The following is a 17350-nucleotide window of genomic DNA, read 5'->3' as shown; positions in this document are numbered from 1 at the left end:
TCCAGTATCACACAAAACAGTCAAACACAAGAGCATAAGAATAATAAAAGGAAGTCAGGCCACCAGAACAACCACAAAGCTGTCACTGTAAAGAAGTATGTGCCAGTGGAGAGATATTGACAATTCAAATATTTTAATAACAAGGTGACTGGAAGCGTGTTGCAGCCAAATAGACGTCTACCTGGTGTATTATTTCTGTTGCAGATTGGTTCACTGATTACAGTTGAGAGCTGTGTGTGTTTTTTCCTCTCTCCTCTGGAAACAGCCAGGAGGGAGGGAGGAGTTTAAACAAAGGCCTAGTCCACATGAGAGAAAAAACATGGAGGCTGGTGCAGAGCAGCCCTGGTGTCCTGCTCCTCTGCCTCCCCACGCTCACACCTCTGCCTACATGAGAACAACCACCGACTGACTCTTCGCTGGGAGGCTTTCGAGGCGATGCTGTGCAGACGGACTCGCGTGAACCACGTTGTTTCTGCGGCTCGTTTTTCGCTTCCCCTCTTGCCTGTCTGCCCCTGCCTGCACCGAACAAAGATAATCACTCAAGGAAACGCTTTGGCCAATCAGGCGCGGCCTTGCATCCCGCCCGCGAGGAGGCCGACCAGTCAGGGGGCGGCTTGCATCGCCGGGGCCTGGATCGCCTTCTGCCTGCAGAGCGGAGCCTTCCCCTCGGCTGAGAGGGCTGAGAGTGTCCTCCATGTTTTATAAGTGTTGACATAACAGTGTGTCAGGCAGCCATGCATCCACAGAGGTAAGCTCTGTCTCCTTTTTTCATAGATCTATATCTCTCTGAGCTCTGTGATAACCAACATGGCTTCCTTCCCTCGTTGTTGTGGTGACTGTTGGGGTTTCTCATGATGAGTGTTCACACCTTGAAATCAGTTTAGTGGAACAGGAGGAAGAGGAGGAAGAGGAGGAGGAGCTGGAGGCCTCACACCAGGCCTCCGTGCTCCACGGCTGCGGGAGAGGAGGAGAAGGAGGAGGGGAGGGGGGGGATTGGGTAACGACTCTCACCCTTGCTCTCTCTCTCTGTCTCAGGGTCACATGGGTGCCCCCCCCCCCTCCCCTCCAGACTGCCATGCTGCCACACAGGAGGCAGAGTGGACCATGGCAAATCCCTTTCACCCCATTTTTTATTTTATTTCTTAGAATCTAAAGGAGAGTTCTGTTAAAAAATGGCACCCACACCTCCTTTTATGCTGTAGCAACCTGGGAGAGAGAGAGAAAGAGAGACAGACAGAGAGAGAGATGGGGGATGGGCAGTGGAGGAAGAGAAGAGAGACAGAAGGGGGGGGGGTGTATGTCCTTTGTACGTGCATTGGCTCTGTGCTGTTTTCTTCTGTCAGACCAGGAAATAGACGCAGGGGTCAACCACTTGTCAGAGGACGCATGACTGCAGCCTGTACTCTGTCTGACGTTTGATTTCACATACATGTAACAGGAACAGCTTCTCCTGCAACTGAGGAGAACTCACTCTCTCACTCCCGTCTGGTCAGAGGGCGACCCACTCGAAAAACAAACCCTTTTGTCAGCAGGCCTCGGGCCCAGGGTTTTACAGCGCAGGGCTTCGTCAGCTCCACGGCGTGTTGTGAAACCGCTTCCTCCACTCCCTGATCCTCACACAGTGGCCATTTTGTGTCTAGAGAGGTCTTCTCGGGAGAGAGGCTTCTCTTACGGATCACAGGCAGAACTGAGCGACAACCTCTCACCTCGTTCTTCTAGGTTTTTACACTGCATTTCTCACGATTTAACCTTGAACAGAAATGTCATATGCATGCGATAGATACAAACTGATTATTTAAAGCAAAATACACACAATATAAGGCAAGTTTATTTATGGCACATTTCAAAGAGGCAGTTGGATCCTTGTTATATAAGAAAACATGAAAAGAAAACATTTAAAATGGTGGTTAAAAAATCCCTGTGTGGAAAATATCATGTGTTTCTTTAAGAACGAACATGCTATATACAATTTCAGCACATGTAGGGACAGTACATTGTTTCACGTCATTAGTCATCATTATAACAGTTGCGTCTGTGTAGAGAAGACAAAGGTTTTCTTCCTCCTTCCTGTGGCTCGACTCACTTTATCTACATGACTGCCAGAAAATGGTCACGTTACAATCCGTGTCTCATCTCAGCCCAGTTCACTCCCTTTTGTAAAAACCAAAACCAAAAGTGATCTTCTACTAAAGAGGCATAACTCCACAGTGCCTACATGAGCGTGCTGTGTAAATGTATCATTGACAGTCACAGATGTCAGTGCGTAACGTTACGGGGTCGAGTACAAATCCACTGGGCCTCTCCCCGGCGTACACAGCCTGTAAACAGGACGGCCAATGAGTTATGCATCGCAACCACAAATATAATCATAACCATTAAGGCCGTTTTTTCAAATCCCCTCCAGCTTTTACTGTCATAACCCTAGAAGGACCGGCTAACCCGGAGGGAAGTAAACCGTCTAATGCAGTGAGAAATGTCTGCATTGCAGCAAAAAAGAAAAAAAAACAGCATTTTAGAAGGACGAGGGGAGCCTGCACACTGTGATCAGTGTGGCATAGCACAGCCGACCAATAATGTTCCACCCTTTTGGCCCTGCAGCCAATTGCAGCTGCAGTTGAGGTTGACAATCAGAGGGAGAGCAGCAGGGAGAGCAAGGGCCTTCTGGAAAATTCCACAGCCATCTTTGATTCAGCCTTTTTCAGCCTTATATAAAATCCAGGTCAAAATCTATCTTTCATACAGGATATGCAGTGTGTACTGTCTCTGTACAGTATCTGCTGATTTAACTGTTGGGGGGCGGGGGGGGGGGGGGGTAAAAGTATTATCTTAGTGTAGTTGATTTTTTTTTTAATGAAAATCTTCATTTTGATTATTTTGCACAAGCTAATAATTTGTATTTCATTGTCTGCATGTTGTTTTTGGTGTTTGTGAATGTGTCTAACTTTTTAACAGAAACTAATACTCTTTCAGAGGTTTTCTTTAGTAGGAGCCCTGTTGTTTTTTGGTCCATTGCATTAATCCTAAGTGTTGTCAATGCCGGTTCTAGTGTGAATGTTTATATCAAATGACGCTCTTGTATTTTTACTCAGATATTTGTCTGTATGATGTGTAAAAAACCTGTTTGGCTCTTTTAGGTATGAGGGATTAGCTGTGCTGGGATCTGCGTGTGGCTCCACAATGTTGGTGTCTCTCGCCTCAGAATGAAATGTAATTATTCTATGACAGCTGTATTCACTGAGAAGGAGGGAAGCCAAGATTGAAGACAGTAGGAAAAAAAAGAGAGGGAGTGAGAGATGAGTGCCTCTCTCTCGCGTTGCTGGATTTTCTCATGTCCGTGTTTCCAGCATGAGGGTTTTTTGTTTTGAGATGATCCTGTACCTGCATTTATTTTTATTTTTATGTGGGACTGTAATCTCCACACATCTCTCCCTGGTCCTCCTGCACGGATGTGCCAGTGCCTGAGTGCGAGCCTTGGAGTGGGGGATGGGGGCGAGGGGGGAGGGGAGCAAGCCGTGGCCTCCATTTTCTGTGACGAGAGAACCCTGCTCGTCTCTCTCTCACAGGAGTGGGATCCAAAGGCACTGACTCAGTGTTGTTTCCTTCTTGTCCATCAGGTACCACTTGCAGCAGAGGGGGGAAATGGCTGTCATGTGTTTTCTTGAACCAGGGTCTCTCTGTGGAATATCCCAGAACCTGCTGAGGATTTATTTGCCTATACTGTGATGGATCATAGCTCCTGATCTGAGAGGGCCCTTTGGATCAGCTTACTTCTTTGACTCCTGCTCATCCTGTCTTCCTGGTGGCTGCGGCTGCAGTGTCTTGTCATTGAGTGTGTGTACAATATGAGCTGGTGCTGGTACGTCGTTCAGCAGCTCTGGTGCTGCCTGATGATGGCGTATCTTTTTTTTCCTCTCTCTCTCTCTCAGGGCTGTGGAACACGTAGCAGAAAGACTTGGCTTAATGTCTTCTTATTTTCATGTGGGCCTGGTTTGTTCACTGAGTCCGGAACAGGAAGGCCCTGGAGGGGTAGTGTGTGTGTGTGCGTGTGCGTGTGTGAGACGGTTGGCAGGCTGAAACAAGATACCCATGTGCCATATTGTGAAAGAATCTCTGCTCAAGCCATGTCAGATCAAACAAGTTACAATGCACATTCCTCTTGGGTTCAGTTTGAGGCACTGTTTGTGGTTTCCAGTTTTAAAGTCTGAAAGAGCAGGGGATTTATTTAGAAAAGCCTTGATGGGTGTGAGAAGCAGTGTTAGCTTGGTCCAGTATTGTTTTTGTTGGACAGATATGAGATATTTAACCACTGTTAAATACTTTAGCATTTTCGTTTAAGCATTGGGTTTGCTGTATCTAATTCACTAAATCCTTTATGATATGTATGTTACCCATCGTGTCCCTGCCAGTGAACTGACTTTTGATCGACCATGTGTGGAACGCCTTTATAATGGTGGAGGAGGGGACACGGAGAACATTCTTTTACTTTCAGAAGACGAGAGGAAAAGTAAAAAAAAGAGAAAAGCTTATCCCTTCAAACGTGGTTGACCTTTGTGTTGTAGCCTGTAAACCCAACATCCTCACTGGAACCCAGAGCTGCAGCCAAACGCTATGAACTGGTCAAGTGTGTGACCTGTCAGGGGTCCTTGGGAGGGGTGTCTTCTGCTCGGGGCTCGTGAATAAAAGCTACAATCTTTGGAACAAGGCCTTCTGTTGCTCGAACAAAGGAGGAGCCAAACTCTCAAAGCCCTTCATTTATGGCTGGACCCTTCTTTATTCTCTCTCTCTTTCCCCCACAGAGGAAATGAGACGAGAGCTGGACCTGGGAAATCTGGCTTTTTAAATTCCTGGTGTGTGTCTGTGTGTTTGTGTGTGTGTGTGTGTGTGTGTAATGGACAGAGCTTAATTCTTAGCATTTGGAATATTTTACAATCTGTGGATTTATTAACATATGATGTCAATGTCAGGTTGTAAACACGTCAGTAAACGAGGCCCGTATGTGAGCTACAATTTGAGGAACGCCAACGTCTATTACTTTTCTATTTTGATATTTTCTAAATATACAATGTGGCTCATGTGTTTTAATCAGCGGCGCTTGTGATGATGAACATTCAGGGGCTCAACAACAGGAGACATTAGCTTGGAAGCCTATTAGGTGGATCTGTTGTTATTTGTCTCCCAAGAATGGGCCCAAATCCTCCGGGGGTGTGCCGCCTTGTAGCTACTGAAGGGACCTGAGAGGTGGCAGAAGCATATGCTGTTATTCATCACGAGACGCTGCTCCCACCGTCGTATGGCCCAATTCCCTCCGGCTTTCTCGTTAGCACAGATCACGTATCAGGGAACTAGTCGGGACTGAAACTCGTACAGCTGCGATGCCTCCACGCAGCGAGATGCAGGACAATGTTAGTCAAATGGCCTTGTGTGTTGTTGTGAATATCAACTCGTGCTTAGCGGAGAGGAGTGTTGCCATGGCGATTGCTACCATCCTCTCCCTTGCAACATAAAGAAACATATTCACACTCGCTTGTTACTGATAGTATGGAGGGGATGTGAACTTGGTGTCAGGGATGTGCTGTAATCCAGTGGAAAGAAACGGTAACAATGGAAACCTGCAGGGTCCCTGTTGACGGACCCACTGGGACCCTGGTGCATGAGGTGGCGCTCCACTTGTTTGCTCTTGTGCTGTTGTTGTGGTTTCTGGTTTCTGAACAGCATTTCTGACTTTGTGTTTTTCCTGTGCGGCGCTCTGCAGTCTGGCTGAGGAGGAGATAAAGACGGAGTCGGATGTGGTAGAGGGGATGGATGCGTCTCTGCGACCCAAAGGTAAGACTCCGAGGCCGAGCGGCTCGCGTTTAGGGCCGAGACCTCCGAGGTGACTTGGTTTCACGTTGAGGTTATTCAGGACAGTGTGATACATTTTGTTGCTCTCTCAGGAGTTCAAAGATAATTCATTATACCCTGCTGCCTGTTTGTGTCAAAAGTATCCACACAGGGTCTAGGTAGTTAAGAGGAAGCCCTCAGGCCATTTGTTTTCATCAGGTGTTAATGTAGTTGTGTCATTTTATTGTAGCATCTCTAATAATTACACTGTAATTGCTGTTTAGATCAGTGTGTTTGGTTTTAGCTCAACACATTATTATTATTGTTTGTTATTTAACTGATCAGCTGAAAACTAATGAGCATTTATGAGGGGCCATTTTAGGGGTTCAGTATCTTGCCAAGGACACTTAGGCATGCAGATGGAAAAGAGTGGGATACGAACCGGCAACCTTCTTGTTGCAGAACACCCGCTCTATCCCCTATGCTACGCTCTCCCCCATATTATGGTTTCCTTGATATATTTTAGGAATAGCTAAATTAGTGTCCTAGCCCTCAAGACTTTTATTCATCTTAAATATGTGTAACTTGTCAGACAGGACTCTGCTTCAGCCTTAAAGGCCTGTTTGTCTATTGTAATGTCATGTCATGACCCAATTGTGTCTCTGCCTCCAGTCCCTGATCCACCGGCGTTAGCAGAACGACCGGTGGTGCCACAGAAGAGGAAGGTGTCGAGTCCCACTCACTCATCCAATGGACACTCTCCCTCAGACACCTCCCCTAGCCCTGTCAAGAAGAAGAAGAAGCCTGGGGCCATCAGCGGTCACAAAGACCAGGTAAGTGTCTTCAGTTTACTCATTTTTGAAATCTGATGTGTTCTCATAGGCAGAGTCGAAACCCTAAGATAGAAGCCAAAACAAAAACTAGAATGGCACTCTGTAAAAAGCAACGCCCAACGGTCTGTTGACTCAATACGATAAATAGAAAGTCAGCTGAAACTCCAACAGAGCCAACATTAGAACACAGCAGGGGATCCATTGCTGGATTCACCACAAGCTACAGGGATGCTGATGACGCGTCCATCACGTGACAGTCACATAAATGTAAAAACAAAACAAATGGATGGTAAAGCAGAGGTAGAGGACACAGAAGAGCGTTTCAAACTTTGAGCTGATGGAGTCGGCGCTAGTTTTTATTTCCTGTAAACAAAAACAAGTGATTCTTCAGCATAATTAATGATACCTCCGGCCTCTGCCTGCGGCGCCACCCCTTGCCTGAATCCTCCGGAGGAGTTGCTGCTGTTGTGAACACGTTTTGCATGTGTGAAAAGCAAACTGCAGAGAACGTCCAGACCCTAAATTGTTCCTTCCTCCGGAGGACATGTCTGAAGACGGTTGTAGATATCAGATCCCTAAATATGCCTTTTTTTTTTACCAAGATCCATTAACTTTTTCCTGAGAAATCGCCCTGTTTCACAATGTTTGTGTAAGGGGCTTAAAAGTTCCTGGATCTTCCCCCTGAAGTCTCATTGTTTGTCCAGTAGCTTTTAGGTAATCTTGAGCATTGAAAAAGCAGAGTGCCATATTACCTGTGAGAACATGTCAGTTTTGATTATGACTGTAGATTACAGCTGAAAATGTCTATGACAGTGGATTTGTCTCGTACAAGTTGTTTAGGTTGTAGCCTGGTCAACTCAAATATACTTTAATACATTTTAAATTCTTGTGTTTTTGGTGACATTGATAACACACAGTCACTTATGTTAAGTTATTGTTCTGTGGAATTTTATGCAGATGATTTTATAACGTGTTTGCCAGATTAATGTGGTGCTGAGTGATTCCCTTGTGTCCTTAAGCCCCATGTTGACCTTGCATGATGATAGAAGCTAATTCTACGAGTGACAGCTAAATTCTACCAACACTACTACAGAGAGATTAACAGTTAACCAGAGTGGATTTATCCAATAATATGCATGAATAACTAGTTAACAAAAGAACCTGTTGTGTTATCACCTCATGCAAAGTGTTTGCTCTCAGCTAAAAGATGAGCAACATTTACATAGTGAAACCTGTTTTGATTGACTCACGGTTGAAAATGTCACATGACCAGATTGTTTACAACAAAGCTGACACACCCCATTGAAGTATCACTACAATGTCAAGTCATTCTAAACGTGAGAACTCTAAGCTGTTTTTTGATTAAACTTTGTGTATAATTTAGAATTAAATGAAAATATGCTTCACAAAAAGACAGTTTACCTGTGACACTGCAACACATTTGTATATGCAACATTAGAAAATATACTGTCAACAAGCATTAATCAGTGAGAAATGGCAGAACATCATCCCACTCATTGCATCCTTCCAATAGAATGTGTCGTCAGAAATAAAGGTGGACATACAAAATACTTGCAGTGTCACTCGGGACTTCCAAATTTAGTTATTTTTAAAATAGTAAGACATTTGACATTGTATTGAATGTACAGTTTGTGTGCTATAATTATCATTACAGTGATATTGATGAGGGGTGTCACAGTTTTGTATACTGTATTTGATAAAAAAGTAGTCCTGTGTTGGGTAAATTACCGATATTGTCCTCTATGCTGCTTACCCTGCTTATCCCAACCTACTGCTGCCTCGTTTGTGTTGCATTGCACCTTTTTGTGTTCCTGCGTGTTTTTTTGAAACCTTCCCCCCTGTCTCTCTTACCTGCATTTCAGTCAGAGCTAAGACATGGTCCGTTTTACTATATGAAGCAGCCAGCACTCACCACAGACCCTGTTGATGTTGTACCGCAGGACGGCAGGAATGACTTCTACTGCTGGCTGTGCCACCGCGAGGGCCAGGTGCTCTGCTGTGAGCTCTGCCCCAGGGTGTACCACGCCAAGTGCCTCAAACTACCAGCCGAGCCCGAGGGCGACTGGTTCTGTCCAGAGTGTGAGGTATCTTGCCGAAGACACGTGTATGTGTGCGGTTGTACGCAAGTGATTGTCGCACAATCTCGCCTGCTCGGTTAACGAAAGGGATGTCGGGTCGTGTGTCGTGAGCGGCTTCAGCCAGGGACAATCTGAGGGTTATCAAAAAAAGAACTCCGTTTCCTCTGAGACACACGCTCTGACACCCCTGGAAGTTCAACCGATAGCTCACACTTCGACATGTCAGAAGATTAAAGTTCTATCCGCTTCTTAACTTTTTTTAATTGGCACAATTTTGATCATCTAACATCTGTGAACGCTAAATCAAAAGACATGCAGATGATGTAAACGTTACAAAAACCAAGCTGTAAAGTTGTTTGGATTTCTGTGGTCAGTCTGTTTGCTTGAGGTTTCATTACCTTCTGTATATTTTCATCAATGTAATTCATAATTTTTTGTTGCAGAAAATAACAGTTGCCGAATGCATTGAAACCCAGAGCAAGGCAATGACAATGCTGACATTAGACCAACTGTCCTACTTGCTCAAATTTGCACTCCAAAAGATTAAACAGCCAGGGGTAAGAATGCTACATTCTCTGTGAGGAAATGAGATATCCAAATCGTTGTTTAAGCCTGTTTCATTAATTCATTTCTTTTATATTTGTGTGGGCAGACTGAGCCTTTTCAAAAGCCTGTGGCTCTGGAACAACACCCAGATTACGCTGAGTATATCTTCCATGCCATGGACCTGTGTACTTTAGAAAAGGTACTATTGTTTGTTTCATTTGCTTGTCACAAAAATTGAATGTGATTAATTTTCAAGTTCCTTGTGTGTAATTGAATTTCCTTTATTTGTCTATAGAATGTAAAAAAGAAAATGTTTGGCTGCACTGAAGCCTTTCTTGCTGATATGAAATGGATCTTGCACAACTGCATCATCTATAATGGAGGTAGGCAACTTCGAGACTTATCAACAACATATGGCAACTTATGACGTCTTAAAAACCTCTAATCTGCTTGTGACTTTCTTCCAGGTAATCATAAACTCACAGCAACTGCAAAAGTCATCGTCAAGATTTGTGAACATGAGGTAAAGAAGCATTTTTGAATCATCGATGGCAAAGCTTCCGATGTTTCCTCTCTCTTAGAAATCAAACACATCTTTGTCTTTCCATCTTAGATGAATGAAATCGAGGTGTGTCCAGAGTGTTACCTGTCTTCATGCCAAAAGAGGGAGAACTGGTTTTGTGAGCCATGTGTAGGTTTTTTACATGATCTTAAATAATATATTTAAACAGTGTTTGTACAGGTTGAGATCTTAAATGTGTGAAATGCTGATTTATTCATTTGTCCCCAATAGAGTCAACCCCACCCCCTGGTCTGGGCCAAGCTAAAGGGGTTTCCTTTCTGGCCAGCAAAAGCACTTCGAGATAAGGACGGACAGGTAGACGCACGGTTCTTTGGTCAACATGACAGGTGAGATTTTCTTTTGAGCACCGCAGAAGAAATTGCCTTGTCGTTGAAACAAAATGGAGCCAAGATTGTCTCCAGGTGATCTAATGTGGTCACTGTTTCTTGCAGGGCATGGGTCCCCATCAACAACTGCTACCTCATGTCCAAAGAGATCCCCTTCTCTGTGAAAAAGACGAAAAGCATTTTCAACAGTGCCATGCAGGAGATGGAGGTCTATGTGGAGAACATTCGCAAGAAATTCGGGGTCTTCAACTACGCACCCTTTCGCACCCCCTTCACACCCAACAACCAGCTGCAGATGCTGTTGGACCCCTCCAACCCGAGTGCTGGGACTGTGAAGACGGAGAAAAACGAGAAACTTCGCTTAAACTTTGATACGACCGCATCTCCCAAGATGGTTCTCAGCAAAGGTTCCACACACAGTGGGATGAGTCGAAGGGTCTCCATGACGGACATGCCTCGGTCCCCCATGAGCACCGGCTCGTCTGTCCACACAGGGTCTGATGGGGAGCAGGACATGGAGAAGGCCAGCAGGAATCCTGGTTTCCACTACAGCACTGGAGAGGAATCAATGGACTGTTCAGGTAACAAAAGTGTAGATATATGGACTAATAGCAATACAGCAAATGGAAGTGGTGACAGAGCTTGTTTCAGTTGATTGTTTAGCTGCCCATTCTATAAACATAATTCACTTTCATCGCTCTTATACCTGCTTGACAGTATACAGATCAAATTAGAGACAAGCTTTTAGAGGCCGAAAAGGCATATTTCTCTCTGGAATTGGTTGAAACGAAGGCATTGCTTAAAGAGAGTGAAAATTGGATTTATATTTGAAAAATGTCCACAATCAAGACTCCACATGAATTACAGATCTGGATGTTCATTATATCACTAAGTGACGATAGGTCCATCTTGTGTTCTGTTCTGCCATTCTCCAAAATCAGTTATTGCAGGTGTAAATTCTACATCACCTTAACTGTGTAGCCTACAGTAGAAGGATGCATCAGCTAAATCAAAAGTAACCAAGTTTTTTTGTGTGTGTGTGTGATTACAGGGTCTCCGGTCTCAGGCAGGATGGGTCCTACAGGCAGTGTGACAGGCAGCCCAAAACCCTTTAACCCTGGACTAGTGCCCAAACAGGAAAGGACCTCGGGCACAGGCGGCATCCTAAATCTCAACCTGGGTCAGTACCACAATTGAAGGTGTCATTATGAGGCTGAGAGAATTTGCTCTGAAACTAAACGTTGACCTTTTCAGATCGAGTAAAGGCTGAAATGGATCTGAAGGAGTTAAGTGAAACTGTGCAGCAGCAACAAAATCAGCAACAAGGATCATCTGCCGCCTTCCCGACCCCAAAGAAACACATCAGGAGCCTGGACAAGACAATTGAGAGCTGCAAGGCTCAGCTCGGTAACTAACCAATCAACCTCAGCTGATTGTTGCACTTTTCAGCGTCCTGCAAAGACCTGCACCCACAAAGCTCCGTAAAGGACCTGACCCACTATGATCTCCCAGTCAAATCTGGATTTACCCAGACCTGTTAACATGTGACTCGTGACCCGACCCATCATCTGTGATTTTGTCTTTGCCACTCAGATCAAATGAGTTATGGCCTCCTCTTGTCTTGGTGGTGGAGTTGTGCTCTGCGAAAAGTAAACCTTCAGCGACAACGTGCCGAGCTTGTGGCCATCAAAAGCTAAAATGTTGTGGAACTGTACAGGCAGCAAAGCCACTGAGAACAATCTCTGCTGGTTACAATGGGTCTTGTATTGGGTTGTACCTGGTGCTGGGTACCACATCCATTGTCTAATACTAATAAGGAATTTACCCGAATCATAGTGCAGCTGAAACATGTGATATCTGACTCTCTATGACTTCTGGTGATAGTTGTGAAACCGTATGTTTGGCTGTCACCCAAGATATTGTCTTTATTCTACTATATCTGTCAAAGTGTTTTTTCTCTGACATAATAAAGAATTTATGTTTCTCATCCATCCAGGGATCGATGAGATTTCTGAAGATGTGTATAAAGGTGTGGATCACAGTGACTCTGAAGACTCTGAGAAGTCGGACTCAAGTGACAGCGAGTATCTCAGCGACGAGGAACACAAGCCAAAGAGCTCGACCCAGGACGACAAGGACAAAGCAGAGAAAAAGAGGCCTAAGGCGAGCACGGACAGAGAGAATAAGGAGGGAGGAACAGGGCCAGGGGATAAAGCCACCCTTGAACCCCTGCTCAAAGAGAAACTGGGGGCCAATGGCCCAGATAGGGACCTCCAGGACAAGCCCAGAACGCCCCAGTCTCAGCCCCTCGCTGACAAGCCCAAAGCCCCAGAGGAGGGCAAGGGAGATGCTGCTACATCAGTCACAGAGCAAGACTCTGATTCTGAAAGAGAGCTGGTGATTGACCTGGGTGATGAACACGGAGGTCGGGACTCAAAGAGGGCGAGAAGAGAGCCAGGAGCTTCGGCTGCCAAGACTCCCAAAGAGTCTAATGTTGTCAAGTTGGAAGGTGAGGACTTGGAAATATTTTCTTCAGTGATCATCCATAATATCCTTATGCTTTAAATGCACGTATCTAAATTAGAGACCATACAAGTCCATCAGCAGTTCACAGAAATCGTCTCCAGAGCACCACTTTATCTACCGTAAAACTTTCTTCTAGCTTGCCTTTGTCTGGGTGGCCACTTTTTGTGTCGTGACAGATTAGGCCCCATAGATTCAAAGTTTCCCAAACATGTTTTGGTCACAGGCTAAAGCCAATCCCACCATCATTAGGCGTATGGCTGGGTACACCCTGGATAGGTTGCCGGTTTATTATAAAGATCTGACGTTTAAAGCCATTCATGCTCACGTTCACACAAACAGGGAATTTAGAGCTAAAGTGCAAAATATACAATTAAATAATCTGCTCTCAGACATGCACTGAACTCTGAATGTATCTAAAGGGGCTAAATGTTAGCTAAATGTTAGCTATGTGTGTTAATGTAACACACATAGCTCTGCAAATGTAAGAAGACTTAAGCCTGGAATGACAACGAGATCGGAGAGCTTTTTGTGATACGGGTCAAGGTTAATGTGCTGTAAACAAAAACATGTGATTTCCGCAGTGGAATTTAATCTCCTGCCTCCTGCATGCTCTCTTCAGACGTCACCTGACCCCCCCCCGTGATCACTCCTGAGATTTTCTTGTTGTTGTGAACGTGTATGACCTGGAAAATCTCCTCCTGTGTTAACAACAGACAAAGTTGCATTTTCCAAAACACAATACACTCAATTTACTTCCTTCAATGTGGTTTTGGTAATCCTAAATAATAATAAATAGAATAATCTTAATAATTTTATCCAGTAGACTCATTAAATGGATTCAAGTTTGTAATAACTTAACCCTCCTGTGCTGAAAGTGCTTTATTTAAAAATCCAGAGTGTCTCCCTCTTTTAAACAACAATATATGTCTATTTTTTCTTTGCAGGTAAACTTCCTTCATCTGCTACAGCGGCAGCACCATCCCGGGACGCTGCCTCCTCCCTGAAAGATGCCTTGCAACCTTCCATCACCGCTGCCCTCAACCTCGTCGCCACTGCAGCATCTGGTCAGTCCAGTTCCACCACAGCTACCAGCGGCTCAACCAGTGCTGCCTCTCCTGCCTCCACCTCGGTCTCCGCAGCATCCCCAGTTCCTGCAGCATTAAAGAAACAGCGCCCCCTACTGCCCAAAGAGACAGCTCAGGCCGTGCAGCGGGCAGTGATCTGGAATCCCACCAAGTTTCCAGCGTCCTCTCAGAAGTTGCAAATGGAGAAGGTGCAGAAGCAGCAGCAGCAGCAGGGAGAGCAGTCAGCAGTGCAAACACAGGCCCAGACGCTGGGTCAAACACGAAGCCCACAGCAGCTGCCGTCTCAACCACAGAACTCCTCTTCAAGCACCCGCTATCAGACCAGACAGTCAGCCAAAGGTACATACGTCACTATAATCAATCCTCTGAGCAATTATCTTAATATAATGGGATAAATTGTGTATTGAGAGATGCATAATTTACCTCCCCTTTTCCACTTTTATCTCAAGTGCTACCAAAGGACCCGCCTCAGAATACGTCCTCATCCACAGCTGCACAGGTCACATCCTCTAGCTCCTCTTCCTTCATGTCAGGAGACGTACAGATCCCCACAGTCTCTGCAGATGTGGCTGCAGATATAACCAAGTACACAAATAAGGTAAGCTAAGCGTTCTCACACCAGTGATTAAAATGACTCACAGTTTTATTTATCTTAAAGGCTGTTGTAGGCATTATAATCACTTTAATTCTTGTCGTCTTGCATCAATGGCAACTAGTACAAAGAAATAAATCTCAGAAAAACGTGCCATGACTCTAAACTTTGACTAATATCATTTTTTTTTGGCAAATCTCTGCAGATTATGGACACAATAAAAGGGACGATGACTGAAATCTACAGCGACCTTTCCAAAAACACATCAGGAAACACAATTGCAGAGGTAAATACTGCCACACACTGGGATTAACGTGCTATAATACTAATATTTAGCAGATTCTAATCTCTGTGTATTTTTGTCTCAGATACGACGGTTAAGAATAGAGATTGAAAAACTCCAGTGGTTGCATCAACAAGAGTTGTCAGAGATGAAGCACAATCTAGGTAAGTTCCCGGCGTCATTGCATCTTTAAGCGTCAACATCCCACTGAACCAGTCTGCCTGAATATCATGTATTTACATTTGTGTTTTATTTAAATTTTTCTTAAATGTTATGAACGTAGAACTGACGATGGCGGAGATGAGGCAGAGTCTGGAGCAGGAAAGAGAACGGCTGGTGGCTGAGGTCAAGAAGCAGACAGAGGTGGAAAAGCAGCAGGCGGTGGACGAGACCAAAAAGAAACAGTGGTGCGCCAACTGCAGGAAGGAGGCCATCTTCTACTGCTGCTGGAACACCAGCTATTGTGACTACCCATGTCAGCAAGCCCATTGGCCTGAGCATATGAAGTCCTGCACGCAGTCAGGTAATATAGACACGCTCATTATGTACCAGTACTGCATATATGAAGTACACTGACAGAAACCTGTTATTGGCTGTAGGACATGTGGCAGAGAGAGTCAATAAGAACTATCGTGTCAAGCTGGTTTCAGACAAGCACTGACCTGCAGTTTTTCCTGCCAGCTCCCTCGTAAAACCTCTGGGGAAGTGAGCCCATGTTGAGGACGTTTCTAACAAAAGCCAGATGCACAAATTGAAAGAGAAGAACACAAAGAGGGTTGCAGATGAAAAGGAGGTGTTCATTCATGTAGAAGATGTCAGATTGATGATGAGAGTCCAGAGCTTTTTGGTGAAAAGTGTTATGGAAGCTGGTGAAAGGAGAACTCAGGCAGCAGCTGATGTCTTATGCAGCATATTTTACCGTAGACCTGATGCATCAAGGACCCCCCCCCCCCCCCCCCCCCCCCCCTTCCGGCACATCCATGAAATGCTAGAATTGATGTCACTCTATGATTCATGTTGGCTTTCGCATCCTATTGGATGGTCTTAATATGCTTTCCTAAATCACATTGTGTCCTTTCGTGTTGCCACTGGTGAAATTCGCAAAAGAGATTCTGCATCTGAGTTAGATATGAAAGGGACTAATCGTAGACACTACAATGTACTGTTGGTTGGCCCTTTATCTATAACCAGACCTTGGGTATTGCTTGAAGAGAGAAGGGACCGAAAACAGTCCCCACTCTCCCTGTGGTTTAAAGAAGTTATACACACTATAAACATAATATATAGTGGCATATACAGTAATGTGGGATCATAGTCAACAAATCCTCAATATTTAGGGCAGACACTGGTATACAAATTGTATACGTCTGTGACACAAGCACTGTGTTTGTGATCCCTGTTCTCATTTTCCGTTTTGCTTTCCCTTCCAGCCTCAGCTTCGCAACAGGATCCGGAGGCAGAGCCCAACTCGGAACCTCCCATCAAACCATCAGGTCACTCTCCCGCCACACAGACCCTGCCCTCAGGAGCAGGATCCATATCAGACAAAAGCAACTCTCCCTCACTCATTGACAAGAGTAAGGACAGTGCTGCTGTTACTGTGACCTAACTGCGACGCTACAGAGACTCTGGAAGATCTTTCCAAGGCCACTGAAGGGCTCGTGGCATCAAGAACATTTGCCGTAAAAAAAGATTGGTGCTTGAAGGCCTGTGTCTGTCTGACAAAAAGAAACTCTTAATTTTTTCATTCCCACACGTACATCTGCTTAGCCGATATTTTTCGTTTGTCAATCAATCGCAGTTCCCAGAAATCTGTGTTCACCATGGAAAAGTAGACTGAGGAGAAATAAAATGTGAGTCTGTCTGTTTTCGTACTGTCTTCTGTGTTACAACTCTGTTCCCACAGATTATTTACCACACTATCACATTCAATGCTGCTTTTAAGTACTTCCTGGCGGTTTCACAGAGTTGATTTACTCTCCATATTCTAAGATACAAACAATTCAAAATAGCCAATCAACACTTGATGCTCATTTATAACGGTGCCATCAGAGGTATTTTGAGTAGTTTCATCTTGACTGTTTTTAACCATGTCCTCTTCATGACATTTTTTGGCCCATACCAGTTTTGTATTGTTGCTCAACATTGTAAAGGCCTCCATCAAAAAATATCTGTGATTTATTAAAAGAAAAAATAACTAAAAAATGTAAACTGTACAAAGTTTTGTAAGAAGATAACTGAACAATATTTATAGTGTTATATGTTTTTATAGTATGTTAAATGAAATCACATTTCTATGTGTCTAAAAAAAGAAGTTATTTGAAAAATAAATTACTTCATATGAATGTCAGCACTGAGCAAAGTCTCTGTTTAACCAGTTATCCAAAGCTGATGTAAATCCTGGTCAGACTGTGTCTAAGAACTGGGAAGGTATGAATAGAAAATTGCATTTTTGGCTGGTTATTATTTCCTGTGAGCATGTATGTTTTGAGCTTGTGTCTCGTTCTTGTTTACATATTGTAAATACAATATATGGACTTGTGAAGCAAAAATAAAAATGCTCTGATCAGTGAGGTGCTTATTGATTATTGATACGTCCTCAGTGCGGTGAGAAGTCAAACGTCCATCATGGGTATAGAAAATGATCCAGATTAAAT

At 44.3% G+C, this 17350-nt stretch overlaps 1 protein-coding gene across 2 annotated transcripts; it reads left to right on the top strand.

Moving 5' to 3' along the window:
- The first annotated feature begins 221 nt into the window (after nt 1-221).
- LOC133956968 (MYND-type zinc finger-containing chromatin reader ZMYND8-like) lies at nt 222-17266 on the top strand. 2 transcript variants are annotated; one of them, XM_062392347.1, is made up of 20 exons: nt 222-748; nt 5753-5823; nt 6493-6653; nt 8615-8758; nt 9196-9309; nt 9405-9497; nt 9594-9681; nt 9766-9821; nt 9912-9989; nt 10092-10207; nt 10313-10788; nt 11259-11387; nt 11462-11614; nt 12204-12716; nt 13678-14157; nt 14268-14416; nt 14616-14696; nt 14779-14857; nt 14977-15216; nt 16124-17266. In XM_062392347.1, exons 1-20 carry the CDS (start codon nt 735-737, stop codon nt 16300-16302), a joined length of 3414 nt encoding a protein of 1137 aa, XP_062248331.1. In that variant the 5' UTR covers nt 222-734; the 3' UTR covers nt 16303-17266. The 2 variants fall into 2 exon arrangements, with proteins under 2 accessions (XP_062248331.1, XP_062248330.1); XM_062392346.1 differs by having other exon boundaries at nt 8537-8758.
- Nucleotides 17267-17350: the final 84 nt, after the last annotated feature.

The sequence above is a fragment of the Platichthys flesus genome, chromosome 7 (assembly GCF_949316205.1).
Source record: "Platichthys flesus chromosome 7, fPlaFle2.1, whole genome shotgun sequence".
In the NCBI taxonomy this organism is placed as follows: Eukaryota; Metazoa; Chordata; class Actinopteri; order Pleuronectiformes; family Pleuronectidae; genus Platichthys; species Platichthys flesus.
This window is presented reverse-complemented; position numbering and strand designations above follow the sequence as displayed.